This window comes from Ptychodera flava, chromosome 19 (genome assembly GCF_041260155.1).
Source record: "Ptychodera flava strain L36383 chromosome 19, AS_Pfla_20210202, whole genome shotgun sequence".
NCBI lineage: Eukaryota > Metazoa > Hemichordata > Enteropneusta > Ptychoderidae > Ptychodera > Ptychodera flava.
In genome coordinates, this window is record NC_091946.1 from 37,788,210 (window position 1) to 37,807,185 (window position 18,976).

An 18,976-nucleotide genomic window follows, 5' to 3' on the forward strand; every position below is an offset into this window, starting at 1 on the left:
GCTGCCAGTGACTATGAGGGACCACATAGTGCCACAGGGCTTTTCATATAGGTGACTGACTGGCAGTGTCTGCTGTGTATTGTCCTGCATCCTTCATTGGTCAACATTTTGATTTCTGTGTAACTTCTCAAAAACCCTGTCCAATTACACATATAAGTTTTACTAGACCGTTTAATTTAGCATAAAAGTTTGCTAGATTGAATTTTCAAGATTTTCCCTGCAAAAATATTTTCTCTTGAACTATTCATGCAATAGCTTTAACTTGTAATTATTAGAATTATTTCTTTGCTTTGATTAAAACATTTCCTTCTCAGAAAGTGATCTCCGATAGATGTTAAACTGTAGATGCACATCGCTTACCTTTTTCAGTTTTTAACAAATGATTAGGAAATTTACAATGTTATTCTTTGGGCCAATTTTCATGATTTTTTGACAAAACATCTTGTCCCCTGGAACTGCCATTTCAATTGCCGTCAATTACGGTACATTAATTCCATGTGGTAACCATGTCTTTGATTTGAACAAATATTAGATAATTTACGTTAGGTCAATTTTCAGGATAGTTCTTTTCATTCTTGGTCAAAATGTCTGTTTCTATAGTAAACAAAAATATCACCCTGCATATAACAAGAATATACTACTGTCAATTGCAATAGATGAAGAAACAGTGGTGTGTTTTCTCATACAGCAGATATTTTACTAGCCCAAGTATATTGTGACATTTTCAGATGGCCAATCTGTTCTGAGCATCATCTGCCCATGCCAAACTTCACCATAATAAGCTGGATTAAGATTTGATATTGAGTGGACTTATTTCAAAACTTCTGGAAATTACAAGGCTATTTTGAACTGCTTAGTATAATGTAATATCAGTGACCAGTACTGCACAGCAGTGGACACATAAATTGCTCCATGAAGATCTACATTATCTGCACTCTCTGTCGGGCAGAATAAAAGTGAAATTTATAGGCATCGTTTACGTTTACGATTGGGAAACCGATGTGTATGATGTTAGCAGAGGTCGTTGACATTTTTCATCGCTGCATTTTGGAAAGAATACTGTCTTCATAAAATGTAGAATGCCTTTCTGTGTAGGATTTTTTCAAAAGAGTTAGGGAGTATCATACTGTACTTTTTACCTGTGGCTTTGGGTGGGTTTTCTCTTATGGAAAGAGTTGGTATGATTTGTCAGAAAGCATTTCTGGTAAGAATGGTGTTAGAAAGGCTTACAAGTCTTGTATTGGAGGTCCTTTCTGGGCTGCAGCTAACTCAAGTACCCTGTATCTTTCCACTCTTTTTCAGGCTCAGTAATTTGCTTTGCTCGCCATGAATGGATATTCAGCGAATGGATTTGAGGGAGGGGGCATGGGGGATGGGCACGGAAACGGAACCAATGGAAGTATAGCCGTAGAAGCACCCATCAACGGTAACTACGTACTGAACACCAGTACCAACACTACCCTGGAAAAACCGGACTACAACAACCTGAGGAAAGAACGACATGATAGGACAAGGGCAGTCATGCAGGTACTGTATCTTATACACATGTATCTTTGATGTCTTAAGGACATACCCTTGATGTTGTCGTACTTATCACATTGTTGCTTTGACTGAGTTAGTGTCTCCAATATCTACTGCTACTGACTATCGGTAATGAAAAACTAATGTGCTGTTGCCATAGGAACAGTCTGTTATTACTTTACATGTGTAAATTATGTCACAGTGAACAGTAAGCAGTGTCTGGTAACTTTCACGATTTACCAAAGTCAGTTTATTATCTGTAATTACCAAAGAAGACATGATATATTTCTTTCATAATGCCCTTATCAATGTTTGTCTGAGTTCAAGTCCACCTTTAAATTCACTCATGATTATAAGTAATAACATACAGCCACAGAGTCTACAAATTGCAGTGTTTCTTTTATGTTTCCCTTGTTGGTGATAAATAGATCATAAAATACTGCTGTATATCTCGTATTACACATAAATGTCTGATAAAGATTCCAGGAAAGTTGTCACTGATATCTACTGCATATTGCCGTTAAAGTATATGAAGATATATGTGTTCAAAGTTTGATGGCAGAAGCTTGTAGCAGTACAAACGTGAATTGAACTTTGAATAGCAAAATTTCCAAATATATACTGGTGACATATTTTACCTAGAATGCATAGAATCCAAATACGTACCGGTCCAAGTGACATTTTTACCCAGAGTGCACAGAGGAGATTAAATCCTGCTAATGCTAGCTGTTCATGAAGAATGTAGATCTATACTTTTGTTAGTAGATGGAACACACGTACCAGCACTCAATGTGATCAAAAGCGAGTGCATGTAAATTGATCACAGACTTCAGAGACCAAAGGTGTTGATAAAATTTACTGCACCTTAATTCTTACAAATGTCTTGTGAATACATAGAAAGACCTGCAGGCATCGCAGTCTTAGAAAGGTGAAGATACACAGTGTGAGCAAAATGTCAGTTTATGTTTATCTTATATCCTTGAGTCAATATAATAGAGGAATAGGATCTTTATAAGTAAATCCTTGTTGGCAAGATTCAGATGAATGGAAGTTTGAAAGAAATGTTACTGAACTTTTCTTACTGAGCAATAATATTTTCAGATAGTGTATATATTTTCTGGACATTAATAATATTCTTCCTACTTAATTATGTGATGAAATTATGTTAATGTCTGACAAAGGCATCTGTTTTACAAAACTGAAAGCCTGGGTTAAGAGAATAATCATATATGCACTGATGTGTAATCCTGACTTAATGGCCATACACATTCATATGGTTAAGATATCACAAAATTAGACAACTGATAAACAAAGCATAAGACAGACAAAGGCATAAAGATAGATACACTGGCAGGGATATCTTGCTGTACTGTCATCAAGTGATGTCAGATGTTTTGAAAGAAGTGAGCACATACAGTTTCTTCATTGTGGCATATTCAGTGCTAGGGTCCATGGTTCTTTCCCCGGTGCCATGATGCAGTGTGTGCCTTGGTATAACATGTGTATGTTACACATAGAAATTTTTAGCCGGAGGGTGCACGCAGGGTATGTTACTCATAGAACTCTGTGGCAGATTTCACCCTGACCTATATTTTCGTCGCTGATAGATAGTATATACCGTACACAGGGCATTATTTGGCATTGCAAATTTGTGTCATTCTTGTGTAACAGTCCATTGTACAACACAAAATCAGTATGTCTTTGTTGTTTTGGGTGTGTATACAGCGTTTAATGTAGCCATAGCAATGCATTGTGGGATAACCAGAAAAATGTCTATTCAGTGGATACCCCAAGTGAAGAGGTTGATGTAGTCAGAGAAATTGATGGGGGTAAAGTTAAATGTTTGAAAGGGTCGGTTCATTTGTCAGTCTGGACATGAAGCAGGAGAAGAACATTGCTCTATGTAAATGTAGTTTGTTTTACATTATTTGCTCAGGTGGAGAATTCATGGCAAAATTGTTCATGATTCGTAGTAAGTGATGTGTTTCTACATTTTCCAAGCGCTCTGTAGCAGAAAAAAAATTGACTGAAATGTAAATTATACTTGAGTTCCGTATAAAGTTGCCTTTGTGATCATATGAATTCTGAAAGTGAAACCATTAGGAAATTAAAAAGAAGAAAAAACGTTGTGTTTCTTGATGTTGTTGTTCACGTTCTCAAAAGTATGCAATGGTGACCTGAATTTGAGGATAGTGACTGTTCTGTTACAGTTATAATGTATGGTGTCTGCAATAAGAAAATCCAGTGTTCCCCGGAGAGTACGGCAATTTACAAGTCTAAGCTCCTGAGCTTTTTTATTGTAGAATCATGCCCTGTGTTCTGATGGAACACCTAGTTGTTCATTGTCTCCAAGTGTTAATGCAACACATCAGTCCAGGCTTGTTATTCATTCCATGCTCTTTGCAGACTTTAATGACAATATTCAAATTCAAGCTATGCCCTGACCTAGTTTACAAAGTACTTTCTCTCCACTAGCCTTAACTCCCTTATGTAGGCATTTTTTATGAAAAATGCACACATAGTATGCTTCAGTGCACATGTTTATGATTGAAATATGGACGGTCCAGGCAGCTTTCCAATGTGCTATGTGATGTGTGCCTTATCTTGTGTATCTGACTGGCTTATGATTAATGGGCCCTGAGTGAAACAGCTGATGAGAATATCATACTGTCCTCTGTCTATGGAAATTGTCAAAACTTTCTCCAAATAATTGGTTGATTTCTCTACTGCGTCAAAGTACATTTATACAAAAGATATATATGGTAATATACATGTAATGTGCATGTCAATAGAAAAGGTCAAAAGAACATAGTTGAACCTACACTGAAAGTGCTGGTCAGATTCTGATATGATACAGATACCTTCATGCAACTATCAGACCATACAATTAGATGTACATTGCAGAATGTGTTTGAAAAGAAATTAAATAAAGAAAATTGATATTGCATAATGGATATCAGAAAATGTCAGTGTCTGTCATATCAAACACATGTCGACTGTACACTTCTCAACACTGAACACAACATTGTCATCTGCTAAATGTCAGGTTATTGCTGCCTTCAAAAATTCCTGTTCTGTGTATTTTTTTATAGTGTGTATACATCTCTAGTCTTAAGCTCCAAAAAGGCACTGCTACATCATTTGTGTAAGAGATTTGAGGATGAAATGGACCCTTAATTATTTGGCACGGAAATTAGAGGATTGGACAAAATTTTGTATTTATTGATTGACATTCTGTTATCAGCAGAAAGGGTTGGCCATTGCTGTTAGCAATAATAACAGCGGAAAGTATTAACCACTTCTGGAAACATTTTCAAACTTGTACATGTAAATTCATTGAGAAGTGGTGAAAAGCCAGGAAGGAAGTGTGCCTACTCCACACTGTTGCACTTTATCCTAATTGGGTGTTCAGACAGGAGGCAGAAAGTGTCCTGCCAATCAAATGATGACACATGCCTTTCATACACAAAACCCGTTTAATGTGTTTTTGTACATTGCCAGACACAACTTGTCTGGGTTCTCCACTTTGGAACAAATCGCTTGAGATACTTGAGAGATCCAGTGGACAGAAAAAAATTGAATGTTTTAAGATTCTGGCATTCTTAGAATCCATTTTAAGTATTGTTCACACCTGCACGGCATTTAAAATATTGATGTAACCATGGTGATAGCCCATTGTTACCGCGTACGGAGATATTACTGAAGGCCTGTCAGTCAACTATTCTGTGCCTTTGGCATTTTGATTCCGTGCAATTCTGGCCGCTTTCATTTCCCTTATCAAATAATAAGCATTGATTATCCAGGCAGATTTTTTATGCACTCACAGTCTCAGGTTCAGATTTGATTCAGGGTAGTTTTTCAAAGAATCATCTTCCCAAAGGATCCTAAGTTGTTATTGAACCTGCATGTAATTGCCTGTATACAGGCACAACTATCAGTGAGGTAAACAGACTGAATTCAGGACAATGTCCAAAAAAGTTTAGATTATCAACTTCCGTCATCCCAGAAAATAATTATGTAAACAGTGTAGAAAGAACTTGTCTATGTACATGTATGTTGCAGCTGTTGGTATTGCCTATCCTACCCAGTATATATAAATACACTTCAACAAAATAGAGAGACTATTCAATATAGACATTTGTGTTTGTATGTGTATTTATTTACCTATTTAGAGTTTTCTGTGGCTTTCAGCCCAAAATCCAAATTTCTGATACTGCACTTGTTTGCACGCAGAGAAAGCCGTTAAAAAAATTCTGTTTGTTCACAAAGTCCCCAACTTCCCCCCCCCCAAAAAAAAAAACCAAAAAAAAACCAAAACAACAACAACAAACAAAACAGAATGCTGTGACGGACTTACGACTGTAGATGAAACTTTAGAATACAATAAATCAAGGAAAAGAATGTTTGACAAGATTTTAATTTGGTGAAAACATACAGTCCAAATTTAGACGCATGATTTTCTACCTTATTGAATGATGAATAAGGTATCTAAATACTATAGCGCTGATCACAATTGTAGGTAAACTAAATATAGCAACGAACGCATAAAATTTGCTACTGCCGACAGAAATTCAGACAAATTTTGTCTTTTCACACCTGGCTTCACTACCGCTTGTGTTTGTATCCTTTGCCATATAATTCTTATAGTTTGATTCAAAACATCAGTGGTGTCATTGTATCAGTATAACCCTTATCCTGCCATGTTCATATTTCACCAACATCTCACAGTGGTTAAAATTTGTGTGTTAACATGTGGTTACAATTTGTGTAGCAAAACCTATCCAATATGGTGCATTTTAGCATAACATTGAACATTTGAAGGCCCCTGAAAACATATAAACATGATTTTTGCAGACTAAAGCTGTATCAGTTTTAAGAACTCCTGTATTGATTCCAAATCCTCATCATAACTTTCTATAGAAATAATTATTTTTGTATATTAATGATGGGACTCTTGCATCATGATGAATCAGCACCATTACTACCTGGAGATTGCAGTCTCGTGATGAAAACTTGTACAACTTCAAATAAAGTGTATGCACTTGAAGGGGCCATATTTAACCTAATTCCATACCCACATGGCACAATAGTGTGCCAATGTCGTGATGGATGAAAGCAATAACAAAATCCATGTGCTCTCTGGATACCTAATTGACGGAAAGATCACCAAGGAAATTAATGTTTTAAAGCATGGAATAATTGCGTGAGTGAGCTGTGACAATATTGTGTTACAGCGTTGTGCATCACTGAACTAAGTAGCTCATATATCTGAATTTGTAGCGCTTGGCAAATCTTGTGTACCGTACCCTCCAGGGTGATCCCATTCTCATTGACATGTGGTATCAAAACACTGCAGTCTTGCTGAAGGTTACACACCTCAAAATTACTTTGGAAGTCTGTAAAATAGCAATATTTTTTACAAGTTCATTTTGTATTCCATCTCATAAATGTTGTTTCAAAATGATTTTTTGTAAACACATACATGTACGTGCATATAAAGTCATGGTTGTTTAACGCTATCAAGCTTGGCAATATGACTGTCCTATCTGCTGAGTCAGCAAAAAGTGGTGTTTGAGCCAAAACCTGTCTACTTGGCATTGCATGTCATAGCAGGTTTAGTCAATAGAAATCGTGTTTACAGTATTTACACTTTCAGGCACCTTCAAATGTTCAAGTCTTTGTTAAAATGCAACGTGTGCAACAATTTTATGCCTCACTGGTTGTAACTGACCTGATGGTGAAATTGAACTTGGCAGGATAAATGATAAATGAAAACTAAGCATTGGAAAATGTGACTTTTTCAGAAAGTGTGCATTCTGTTTTGATTGTTGGTAAGGTAGATGTTCTTTGCTTCTTAGCCTTTTCCTTTACTTGTTTCCATAACAACAAGTGTGATAAAATCTAAATGCCCTGTAATGCAGCCACAAAGTACATGCAATAGAGTGAGTTGTATATTTTACTATTTGTGGTAATACCTGGCTGTAAACACCTGCTACATGTATTGAGAATTCTAATGGTCTTACATCATATCTGTGAAGTTCAGTTTACTGCTAGACGCAATCACACTGTACTGTACTAGGCAGACAGAGTGTATACATTACCAGTATTTGCCAATGAAGTGCAGGCATAATATCTGGCAAACAGCTGCAGTGCTTTCTTATAGAGCTTTCCCTGTAGTGGTTTAGGCAGCAAAGACTTATTTGAGGATGCAAATGTTTCCATGTCATCAGTCCCCTTCCATTCAGGAAGTCTTGAAAGTCAGATGTCAATCAAGCTTAATATCCGTTCATAAGCTACAATTTTAAAATTGCATAGTTGAAATTAGAATATTTGTTTCCATTGTTGTTATTTTATTTTGTAAATCAATTTTCTCAATTTATTGAGATAAAAGAGCCCATTTTCTCATTAAATACTAGTATGCAGTGGGTATATTGTTGTCTTGTAAAGGTGTAAAGTTTCATGAGAGATTGCAAAATTTAAATATTGTAAGCTGTTAGCTTTTATTTTTCATGCCAGACAGTGTCATTTCCCCATCTGCCAAGTCAGTAAAAAGTGGTATTGAGTCAAAACCATACATATTTTCACCCACTGAACTTGGTATGTTATAGCAGCTTTAGTCCGTAAAAATCATGTTTACAGTATCTCTGTCTTCAGAGACCTTCAAATCTTCAAGTCTTTGTTAAAATGTGTCATAGGACATGTTTTGCTTTACTAGTTTAACCAAGTTGACTTGATGGTGAAATATGAACTTGGCAAGAACTGAAATATATCAAGTTTGAACCAGGTACAAAGAGGTAAATATACTTTGCTCAGTAAGATTTCTCATTTGTAAAACTGAATTGTTACTGTGAGGTGCCCTATCAAGGTGTCATATTTGATTTGAACAAAACTTGCATTGTACACTTGGTTCATTTCTACACAGCACTTTGGTTTCCCAAAACCAAAAGAAAATTCATCTTCAACAATTTTAAAACTGTTATTTCAATGTGAAGTGTCCTGTTGAAAAACAGCACATGACTGAAGAGAATTTCCACGCATCTTTGATAACGATATGGGTCAAAATATAAATTTGATTTGCTGATAGTACGGAATACTGGATATGTGAAGCATCTTAAATCTGTAGGATTCAACCCAGCCAGTGAAGGTCACCTGACTGTCATAATATTATCACTTTCATTGGATGTAATATCCAGTATATTGGCATTGGCATGAAAAATTTACAAGTTCTGTGAAGATCAAACCAAGCATGATGTTTCCGAGAGCTGTAACATTCTAGTTTCCATCATCCATGCAACAAACACATTTTCCTGATGTCATCAGTTTTAAATTTCCTGCAGTGTTTAGCCTGAAAGTTATTCCATCACATCGCATAGAAAGTTAATTTCGTAGGAGGGATGAGATACAATGTATGTGCAAAATTGAAGCCATCGAAAAGGAACGGTTACTGTAATGCTGTGTTATGTTGTTGTAACCTTTCGACTGGAGTCTTGACGTTACACATGGAAGACATGACTATGAGATGAGATACAATGTATGTGCAAAATTGACTGTGTTTCTATGTTATAGTTTTCATCAAAGCCATCAAAAAGGAACAGTTATTGTAATGCTGTGTTATGTTGTTGTAACCTTTCGACTGGAGTCTTGACGTTACACATGCAAGACATGACTATCAGGAACAGTAGAAAATAAGATTCATTTAGAAAGGAAAGTGGGATTAGCATAGGGACTCAGTTTATCCATTATTAGATCATAGTCATCTAACTCATCACATATTAGAAGCAAAGATTAAATTAATTCTCCACACATAGGACTCCATCCAATAATTCTGTGAATCTTTTCTTCCCAGTCAATGCACCAGGGTACTAGCTTTAATTATAAAAAGTATTTGCCTAGTTCTATGAAAGGACAAATTTAGACTGAAATTTGTAAAAAGTAATCAATTCTCCTGGAATTTTTCTCTCTGACTGTCGTAGATACTGTAAATCAGAAAATAAAGTAGATTAAAGGCTTATTTGGTCACTCCTTTGTTGATTTAATTGACCTATTAAGTGAAAAGTAGACTGGATTAAGTGTACCGTACATTTGATAGGGCAAATGTTTTAAAAATGGCGTGTTATTTCTTCTGAAAAAGTTCTTTCTTATGATTTTAGGATTAAACGATTGATTCCATATGCCGTACAAATTACTGGTAATAAATCTTGCCTTGGCCATACGGTTTTATCATTTTCTCCGTGTTTGGTCATAGTAACTAACAATTCAGTATTCAGAACATCTTTTTTCGCCTTCGTGATCATGAGCCAGCTAATCCCAGAAGCAGTTGCTGTGGCGCCATGCTATTCCCATGGCCCTAGCCTGCTTTGCTGCGTCGAAAAGCTAATAATTATTTGCAAACGCCATGTTGATGGAGCAGAAAGTCAAATTTCAGAGTTATGAGCATCATTTCCAGCAATCGACTGTATTAAATTACGTTCAATCTCAAATTTAACCAAACGATACTTATTTAATTAGACCATCTTCTTATATAATCGCATTGCTGATTTCGCTGCTTTAGCATGTCTGAAAGCAAAAAAACAGATGTAAGCCTTTTAGTGAGTCAAGCTGGTAGGTGTTATCAATGTGTACCATGGAAGTTAACCAAGAGCCTTCAGCATTAGATGAAAAAGCAGGGATACTATCCTGATACAGAATGTATCATCAACTCTATATGAAGGGTTTGTTCTACAATTTAAGTATGTCTAAGAGCAATATGCAGTTGATCTCATCTGAAGAACACAGATTTACTATGAATGATTCAAAGCAAGGGGTTTATCCTTCCAATTTATTTGTGCCGAGTGTATCCAGTAGACACACTGGCTTACACAGCAATGTTTTCCTTTTCTCTTTGCTATTCAGTTCATGTACAGAAACTTTCCTACAAAGTTTTTATCAGTTGAAAGTCATTTTCAGATGAATAAATAATATGCAAATTGGATGAGGCATGACAAATATATTCTATCACTGAAAGTAGATGAAGAATTGTCATTTACAGTATCTGATAAAAAGTCATCTTCTCGTAAGATGTCATGTTATTATGGTAATTATTAGTCCCCACGGAAATTGTAAGTTTGTACAAAAAACAACGGCTCTTGATGTTAACATTTCTTACTGTAATTTTTTCAAGATGTGGAAAGGACTGACAAGATTTTTCAATCATAATTATCAAACAATTTTCTAAAACTGGAGAAGATTTAAGAAGTCTGAGAACTTCAGAAAATAAATTGGAATCTAAGTCCATTTGTCTATGTGAATTTCAACTTTGACCTGAGAAAAATAATGAAATGACACGTAGATGTTAGCAGGTAATGCATCACAGTGATAAGTGACTCAATAAATTACATTTATGAATGATCCATCATCCTGTATGAACTGATATCCTTTTCTTTTTTGTGTTATCTCACTTTGTGATAATATTGTCATATATGGGAAATATGATAACTTACACAATATGTAGCCTAGTTGCATTGACTGAAAGGAAATATGGACCAGTATTTACTGATTGATAAGCATTAATATTACAGTGAAAAACTAATATAACTTTAATGTATTTCTAGTAATATTATCACTTTAGTAAGCATTTTTTGTCAAATTTTACCTCTTAGGAAACATTCAAAACGTGTACATATTATAAAGAAAAATGATCTACTGATATTTAGTAAATATTGAATTGGTAATCTATCAATAAATGACCACATTTTTGGCATTTATTATGATAATCATAATAACTATCATAATTGTTTGATGTATATTATTCCAGAATGACTGTAAAATATTTTATATTATACCGTAATATAAATGAAATACCGGTAATACATGGCAATACATTGAAAAATCTGTTGTTATTCCAATAATTCCATACTTTTAAAGAAATTTTCTAGCAAAAAATGTCCAACTTTACTGTACTTTCCTTGAAGGAGAGCCATACTTTCAGTGAACTGTAAGGGAATTGTCAATGGATTTACAACTGAAAAGAAAACTGGCTTGCATTCAGTATGGATTAGATTGGCACCCATTGAGAAAATCAATTAATGTGTCTGTGTATTAAATCATTATACCGGTACTATTTGTCTCTGTAATAAATTAAATAGGGTACCGGTATATGTGAGATAAAATATTATCTTCAGAGTGTTGACAAACTATATTTTGGTAATCACTTCTCCTGAGAGATGGTTTTCATTTGTATAAAGTGACATCTGGTCTTAGGGCAAAAAGATGCAAGATGTTAAATATATTAATCATCTCCATATCAATGTTATGTCAAGCAAATGTAATTTAATACTTTGAAATATCCTGACTGCTCTAGATTATCAGTTTATAGATAGTAAGAAGATTACTTCCAGAATTACTTCTGAAGTGCTCCTTGAAAAAATTACTTTGTCTTTTAAAGTTTTCATCTTTCAATCAGTTTATAGCAGAATGGAATACCGTAGTCAGCTCTGCGTAGATTTATTTACATTGTTTGTCAGCTAGATTTTAGTTGTACCGGTAGCTGGTAACAGTTAAACAACACAAGGTAATTTTACATTGCTCACCCTAAATGCCGCATGAAAATTATGAAAATTATCTGCTGCATAACTAAGCAGCCTCCGTCCGAATTCTTATATCATACAGTTTTGATCACAATTATGCACCAATCTATGTAACCACAGAGTTGTACTTTATATATAATAAGATAATTATACCTACATATAAGTCAATGACTCAGTAACCATCCAATTTTAAAGTAAGTACATGTAAGATTTTACTCTGTTATATGGAGACACTCAGGGTTATCATAACATGTTCTGTATACTACCTCTATGTATTCATTTCCATGGTAACATTGAAAATTTTCCATAGACAACTTCTTATCTTCTCATGAACTGTAATAGGAATTTTGGAATTAGTGTATTATAGGGTCATATAAACATACAGCATCCTTTTTGAACAATTCATTTAAATTGAATTTTCTTGATTTTTGGCAGGCATTTTGTCTGTCCAAATTTCCAAACCTTTGTTCAGTATATCCCAAAATTAAAGTCTCATATAAATTAACCTGTTCACCCTCCTGCCAAGTAAACAGGTCCACACTCACCGTTGATAACAATGGTTTGGGCCAAACCATGGTGGTGAAAGGGTTACATGTGCAGTGTTCCATAAAGTTAAAGTTGTTGAATCAATGAAGGTAATGATACTGTAGAACTTAACTTCTGTGTACCAACAATTCATTGACTCTGTAGCTGTAACTTCTGATGGTATTATTTTTATTCTATTTGTTCCAAAAGCAAGTAGATTTCCTTCTTCTATTCCCTGTATATTGTTGAAGAGCAGAGTATTACTCTATGAGGCTTGTAAAAGAAGCATTGTGTACACAATATGCGATATAATTATTGACAAGTGAATTCCTGTCTGGACTAGAATGTAGTTGTTAACAATAAAACTGGACATAATTCACACAGAGACGGTGTTGACAACTTGAATACAGGGTATTTCAACTTGGTTTGAGAGCAGAACAAGAAATTTTTTATTAGCAGAAGAAAAAAAGTTGGAATAACGTAAAAAGTTCAAGCCAATGATGCTTTGATTAAAGATGTCAGATTCATAGTTTCAACATTCAATGCCCTTGAGAGTGGAGGTCTAAATTCTACTTGTTTGTAAGCAAGCTATAAATTTCTCACAATGGTCATTCTTCATTTGAACAGAGAATGTTATTAGTACCGTTAGATTAATGTTCAAACTCTACATATACTGTACATTTACAAATTACACACGTACGGTATACAATTTAAATTGCTGTTGTTATACAGAAAATTCATCATGGACAACCCGCTCACCTTTGTATGCTGGTCATCCCTGTGTTTAATCAACATAATGGAATGTTCCTCGTGGCGTGTTTGCACTCTGACCTTTGCCTGCGTGTTTGGTAATTGAGTTTAGTCAATGATGAATAATCTATCTAGTCTGTGGCATCATCTATTGATTTGAGGTCTGTTACACCTGCCAAGTTCAACAATGAGCAGTTTGATGGATGGCCTCTTGACACAACAATCTGTCTATTATGTACCATAGTTCTAACAGTATTCAAATTGAAAGTTATAGTGTTTATGCACACAATGGCACAAATTATGTTTGATGGAATGACATTTCTGTTTCATGATCATGAACTTTCCTTCTCAGACCAAATGCGATATTGCACAAACAATAATCGTTATGGTAGTCTAGAGATATATTACATATCACAGATTGAAATTCCTCTTCAAAATCACATCAAAAATCCAACATTAATATGCAAAATATCAGTAAAAAGAAGTGAAAGTAATTATTATATTATTTGTTTCAAAGTGGTTTTGTATAAAGACAGCAAATATTCTTTCTGGATACAAAATATGCATAAATTTGTTATCATGTTTTTTATATCCCCCTCTTTAAACGCCTTGTACCATACAGAAGGCATAATTCAATCATAGCAAAGAAGCCTTGAATGGTTTGCTGAATATGTACATTTAGAAAATCAAATAATGCTGAATGTCAAAACCAATCTCTTCTAAACATATCCATAGAACTATTCCCTTTTATCTGTCTCCTCTTTCTTTACATTTTTGAGCTATGTTTTATCTGTTCAAAACTGCAGACATTGCTTTTGTGTCACTTTCATGGACCATCAGAAATCAGTGTGACAGATTTACTAGAATTCTAATCTGGCTAAGGTTGTATTCACAAGGACACACACTGGAAGGAGCTTTAATATGTCATGGATAATTTCATTCGGCTCACTGTGTTCAGGAAAGTTGTCGTGTCTGATTGAAAGTTCTTTCCAGATTGAGAAAGTGATGCTGACATCCAGATTAATGAATGAAAGGAATGGTGTCAGATCCATAGGTACATGATTTGTGTATATTTTTCATATTTACCCTTTAATCATAAAAGTTTTGATGAGTCCCGATTATTTAAATTATATAGTTTGATCTTTATACTTGCTATTAGGGGTGAAAGGTTGGAAAAAGGCAACATGAAAATTCGACACTCTTCATGTATACTCATTTATGTATGTAGCATATAGCACATACTGGCCATGATAATTCAGGATTACAGGTAACAGATGTTACAAAGCCAATATGACCAGACACTCAAGGCTAAGGTATTTCATCTCGGTACAGTGATTTCATTAATAGCATCTCTTTGCCAACGTTTAACTTAAATCGCATACGTCCTTCACAAGGCTATATATCTTATAGGATAGGGTTTACACGGTATTTCATCCATGCCATCAAACGTAACTTAGTGCAGATGAAATCTGTGTGCTGTTGTAACTGTAATGAATCGTGCCTGTTTTCATCTACAATTATTCTTGTATTACACTGAACTGCTCTGTTTTCATGACAAGCAGTTTCCAAATTTTGGAAATTTCAGATACTAAAATACTGATTAAATGTCATATGTATCTATGTATGTTTATCAAGGAAAGCGAAGTCACATATTAAGGTAGTTCAGTCACCTTTATGTACCGGTACACTAGCCAATCATTGATTTTCACATGGAGCCATGTGAAAAAGTGCGCCACCACAGTCGTATATTGCAAGTCAAGATCTATTTGTAGATATTGCTCACATACCTCCTTTGCATTTAAAACTCAGAATTGCAACGTTGGGATGACTGATTTTGTAATTTTCTTTCATGAGTATTTTCTTTATTATTTGATACACAAATGGATAATTTGATTCGACTTACTGTACCAGTACGTGAAAAGTCTTGTATGTGATTAAAAATATGTTGAACGCTACCTTGTTTTAAATATATTATATCTTTTGTTTTCATTTTAATATGTTGATATGATGCAACAAAATTTCAACAAAATTGACATTGATGATGTGTAGTGTGAAGCTATTAATGTTTTAATATCGTGAGAATGAAACTTTTTTTATGTTGGAATTTTTCTTCTTAGGTTTGTTGAAATTAAATCTTGTGTATTACCAGTATTTATCAAAATAGTGTGTATTTTGGGATTAAATTGTTTTTGTTAATGTGGATAAAAAATTACTTATAATGTTTGTGATTCATTTTAAATTTGTACCACAGATATAATGACAATCCCACAAGAATCCTTGTAAACATAATAAGAAACTCTTGTATATTTTTTAATAAGAAACTCTCGTATATTTTCAAAAAGACTGCATGTTAACCTAAACGTTATTTTCAGTTTTGCTATATGTTTGTACAGCAGCTCTATGATCCAAAATTTGTTGATGTATGAGAAAATATTTTCTAGTATTGCTACTTAGACTTTTAAAATCTATGTCAAAGTACTTAACATAGTGAAATATTCACATGGCAGATGTAGAATTGATTCTCTGGAATTTCAAACAGTCACTAGAGGCAATACCTGTTAATTGTACGGAATGCTTAAATTGAAAATTTATATTCAAGAACTTTTTGCAAAACGGTGTGCCTTACTGACCCCATATCCCAATTTTAGCATTAGCAGAAGGCCTTTATGATAGAGTGGCAGGGAAAGTTCATGAGGACGTGCAGTGCGAGTCGTATATTCACCCTCAGTATTTAATTGAAAAAGGATTAGTCATTTTAAGACTGCAGGGCTTTTATAAGTTTTATGTTCGGAGGCAAACACGGGAACAGTAAATCACAGAATTAACGGTTGATATGCTGATGACATTTCAAAGGTAGCTGTAGAATTGAATATAAAAACACCCTGTATCATTTTATTATGGCATGAAATTTTATCAGCCTCTTGTTTGCTCGTAGCCAGGATTTTGTTAATGAAGTCAGATACATATGGAATTTAAGTGGGAAAGAAATTATGCTTTTAATGATATGATATGCGTTATGGGAATTAGTTTTTTGCAGCTGGTGGATACTAAAATTGAGTATAAAAATACATAACCTTTTAACTGTTATGATCAGTCTGTTGAATTCTTAAATATGAATGAGAGAAGCGTTTGCTCTGGCATATTTGATTTGCTTTTGATATAAAATTCTTTCATACCTATGAACCTCAAGTTGTCAAGTCATACCTTATAATGAATGATGTTTATCATGCCTGCTCTGTTCTGATGCTTTCATAGTGTGGGTTTAATGTCTATTGGTAAACTTTTCAGGTTTTACGTTTTGTGATACAATGATCATTGTGTTATTGGCCTACAGTATCAGTCATCAAGGTAGTCACAAAAAAGTGTTATCACTTTTTTCTTTGTAATGGCCATTTTACAATGTTTATTTTATAGTTTTGCTGACTCAGAAATGTAACAAGTTCTGCTAAATATTGAAAAGTTTTGTTTTAGCATACATGTACCATACGTTTACCATACATGTACCATACGTTTACCATATTTATATCAGACATTTTAAGGTATCGGTAGTATGCGTCTTGAAAGTGGAAGACTTAAATTTTGCTCAAATTTTCCTGTGTGACACTATCAACCATTCTCTTACCAAATCAAGAATAAAAATCAGGGCTCACTGTACAAAGTTTTATGCTAGAGAAACAAATTACCAAACATTTACTGATATTTGAAATTCAAAATGGCCGCCATCTCTGTGACAATTCTCGTGGGAAAATGAAATTTTCGATTTTCAAAAACAGAAAGTGAACATTTTTAGCTCCCATAGCCATATGTATATATGGCAATGGAAGCTATTCTTATAGGCTAGGGAAATGTCTGTATGTATGTATGTCTGTATGTCTGTATGTCTGTACGTCTGTATGTCTGTATGTCTGTATGTCTGTATGTCTGTATGTCTGTCCGTCAACATCAAAAACTCCAAAACCGCTGTACATTTCATCTTGATATTTGGTGTGTACATGGATGATGGGCTGTAGATGAGATTTTGTTCAAATGAAGTTGTCATTGCCAAAAATATGCAAATTAAGTGAAAAAATGTTAAAACAGTCAAAATTGAAAAAACTCAATAACCACTGAGCAGATTACATGAAAAATTAGCATGTAAGTACTTTGGGCTGACATGAAATGATTGTGCACATCTTGGGTCAGTATCTTGGACTTGCTATTTTTCATGAATTTTTTTGTAATTTTCTCCCATTTTTGGTCAAAAAATCTCCTGCTCTGAAACCACAAGTCCGATTGATTTGAAACTTGGTATGGAAGTGCATAGGAGTGACCTTTGCCCAAATTTGGGCAAATCGTGGTGAAATTTGCATATTTTTAGTTTACACGTCCATAGACTCCCATGTATAAGGCAGATCTCCATAGACTCCCATGTGTAAGGCCACAAAAAATAAAAATTTAGTTTCTCATCGTATTCATATTGCAAAAAGGATGCAGTGACACAATTTTAGTCCCCACAGATGAAGTCCAGTGAGCTTATAGATTGGGTCATGTCCGTCTGTTCGTCCATCCGTAAGTCCATCCGTTCACGCATATATCTCGGATATTTTGACAAAATGTCATGTGACCTTGATGACCTTTGATCTCAAATATACATATTTGTCCATAACTCAGTAACCACAAGTGCTACAGCCTTCATGTATGGTATGATGGGACACCTTATGACGCAACATATTGTACCTCATTAATTATGTGCATATCTAATTTTGAGCGAGCCAATAGAGCTAGAGGTCTGATTTTTGGTATATAGGGATAACTTAGCAAAACAATTTTTTGACAAAATGTCACGTGACCTCGGTGACCTTTGACCTCAAATATACATATTTGTCCATAACTCAGTAACCACAAGTGCTACAGCCTTCATGTATGGTATGATGGGACACCTTATGACGCCACATATTGTACCTCATTAATTATGCACATATCTAATTTTGAGCGAGCCAATAGAGCTAGAGGTCTGATTTTTGGTATATAGGGATAACTTAGCAATACAATTTTTTTGACAAAGTGTCACGTGACCTCGGTGACCTTTGACCTCAAATATACATATTTGTCCATAACTCAGTAACCACAAGTGCTACAGCCTTCATGTATTGTATGATGGGACACCTTATGACGCCACATATTGTACCTCATTAATTATGCGCATATCTAATTTTGAGCGAGCCAATAGAGCTAGAGGTCTGATTTTTGGTATATAGGGATAACTTAGCAAAACAATTTTTTTGACAAAATGTCACGTGACCTCGGTGACCTTTGACCTCAAATATACATATTTTCATAACTCAGTAACCACAAGTGCTACACCCTTCATGTTTGGTATGATTGGACACCTTATGACGCAACATACTGTACCTTAATAATTATGCGCATATCTCATTCTGAGCGAGCCAATAGAGCTGGATGCTGATTTTTGGTATATAGGGATAACTATAGGAGAGAAATTATTGACCAAATGTCATGCGACCTCGATGACCTTTTACCTAAAATATATGTTTATGTCAATAAATAAGTAACCACAAGTGCTATGTCCTTTGTATTTAGTAGGATGGGAGACCTTATGACAACACACGCTTTAC

At 34.7% G+C, this 18,976-nt stretch overlaps 1 protein-coding gene across 3 annotated transcripts in view; it reads left to right on the forward strand.

The window, feature by feature from the left end:
* LOC139119454 (IQCJ-SCHIP1 readthrough transcript protein-like) overlaps positions 1–18,976 on the forward strand; it is a 157,992-nt gene that overhangs the window by 29,975 nt on the left and 109,041 nt on the right. For all 3 annotated transcript variants that reach the window (XM_070683273.1, XM_070683272.1, XM_070683270.1), the window contains exon 2: positions 1,303–1,527. In XM_070683273.1, coding sequence (XP_070539374.1) covers positions 1,327–1,527 — 201 coding nt within the window. In that variant the 5' untranslated portion in view covers positions 1,303–1,326. The remainder of the gene's footprint in view (positions 1–1,302; positions 1,528–18,976) is intronic.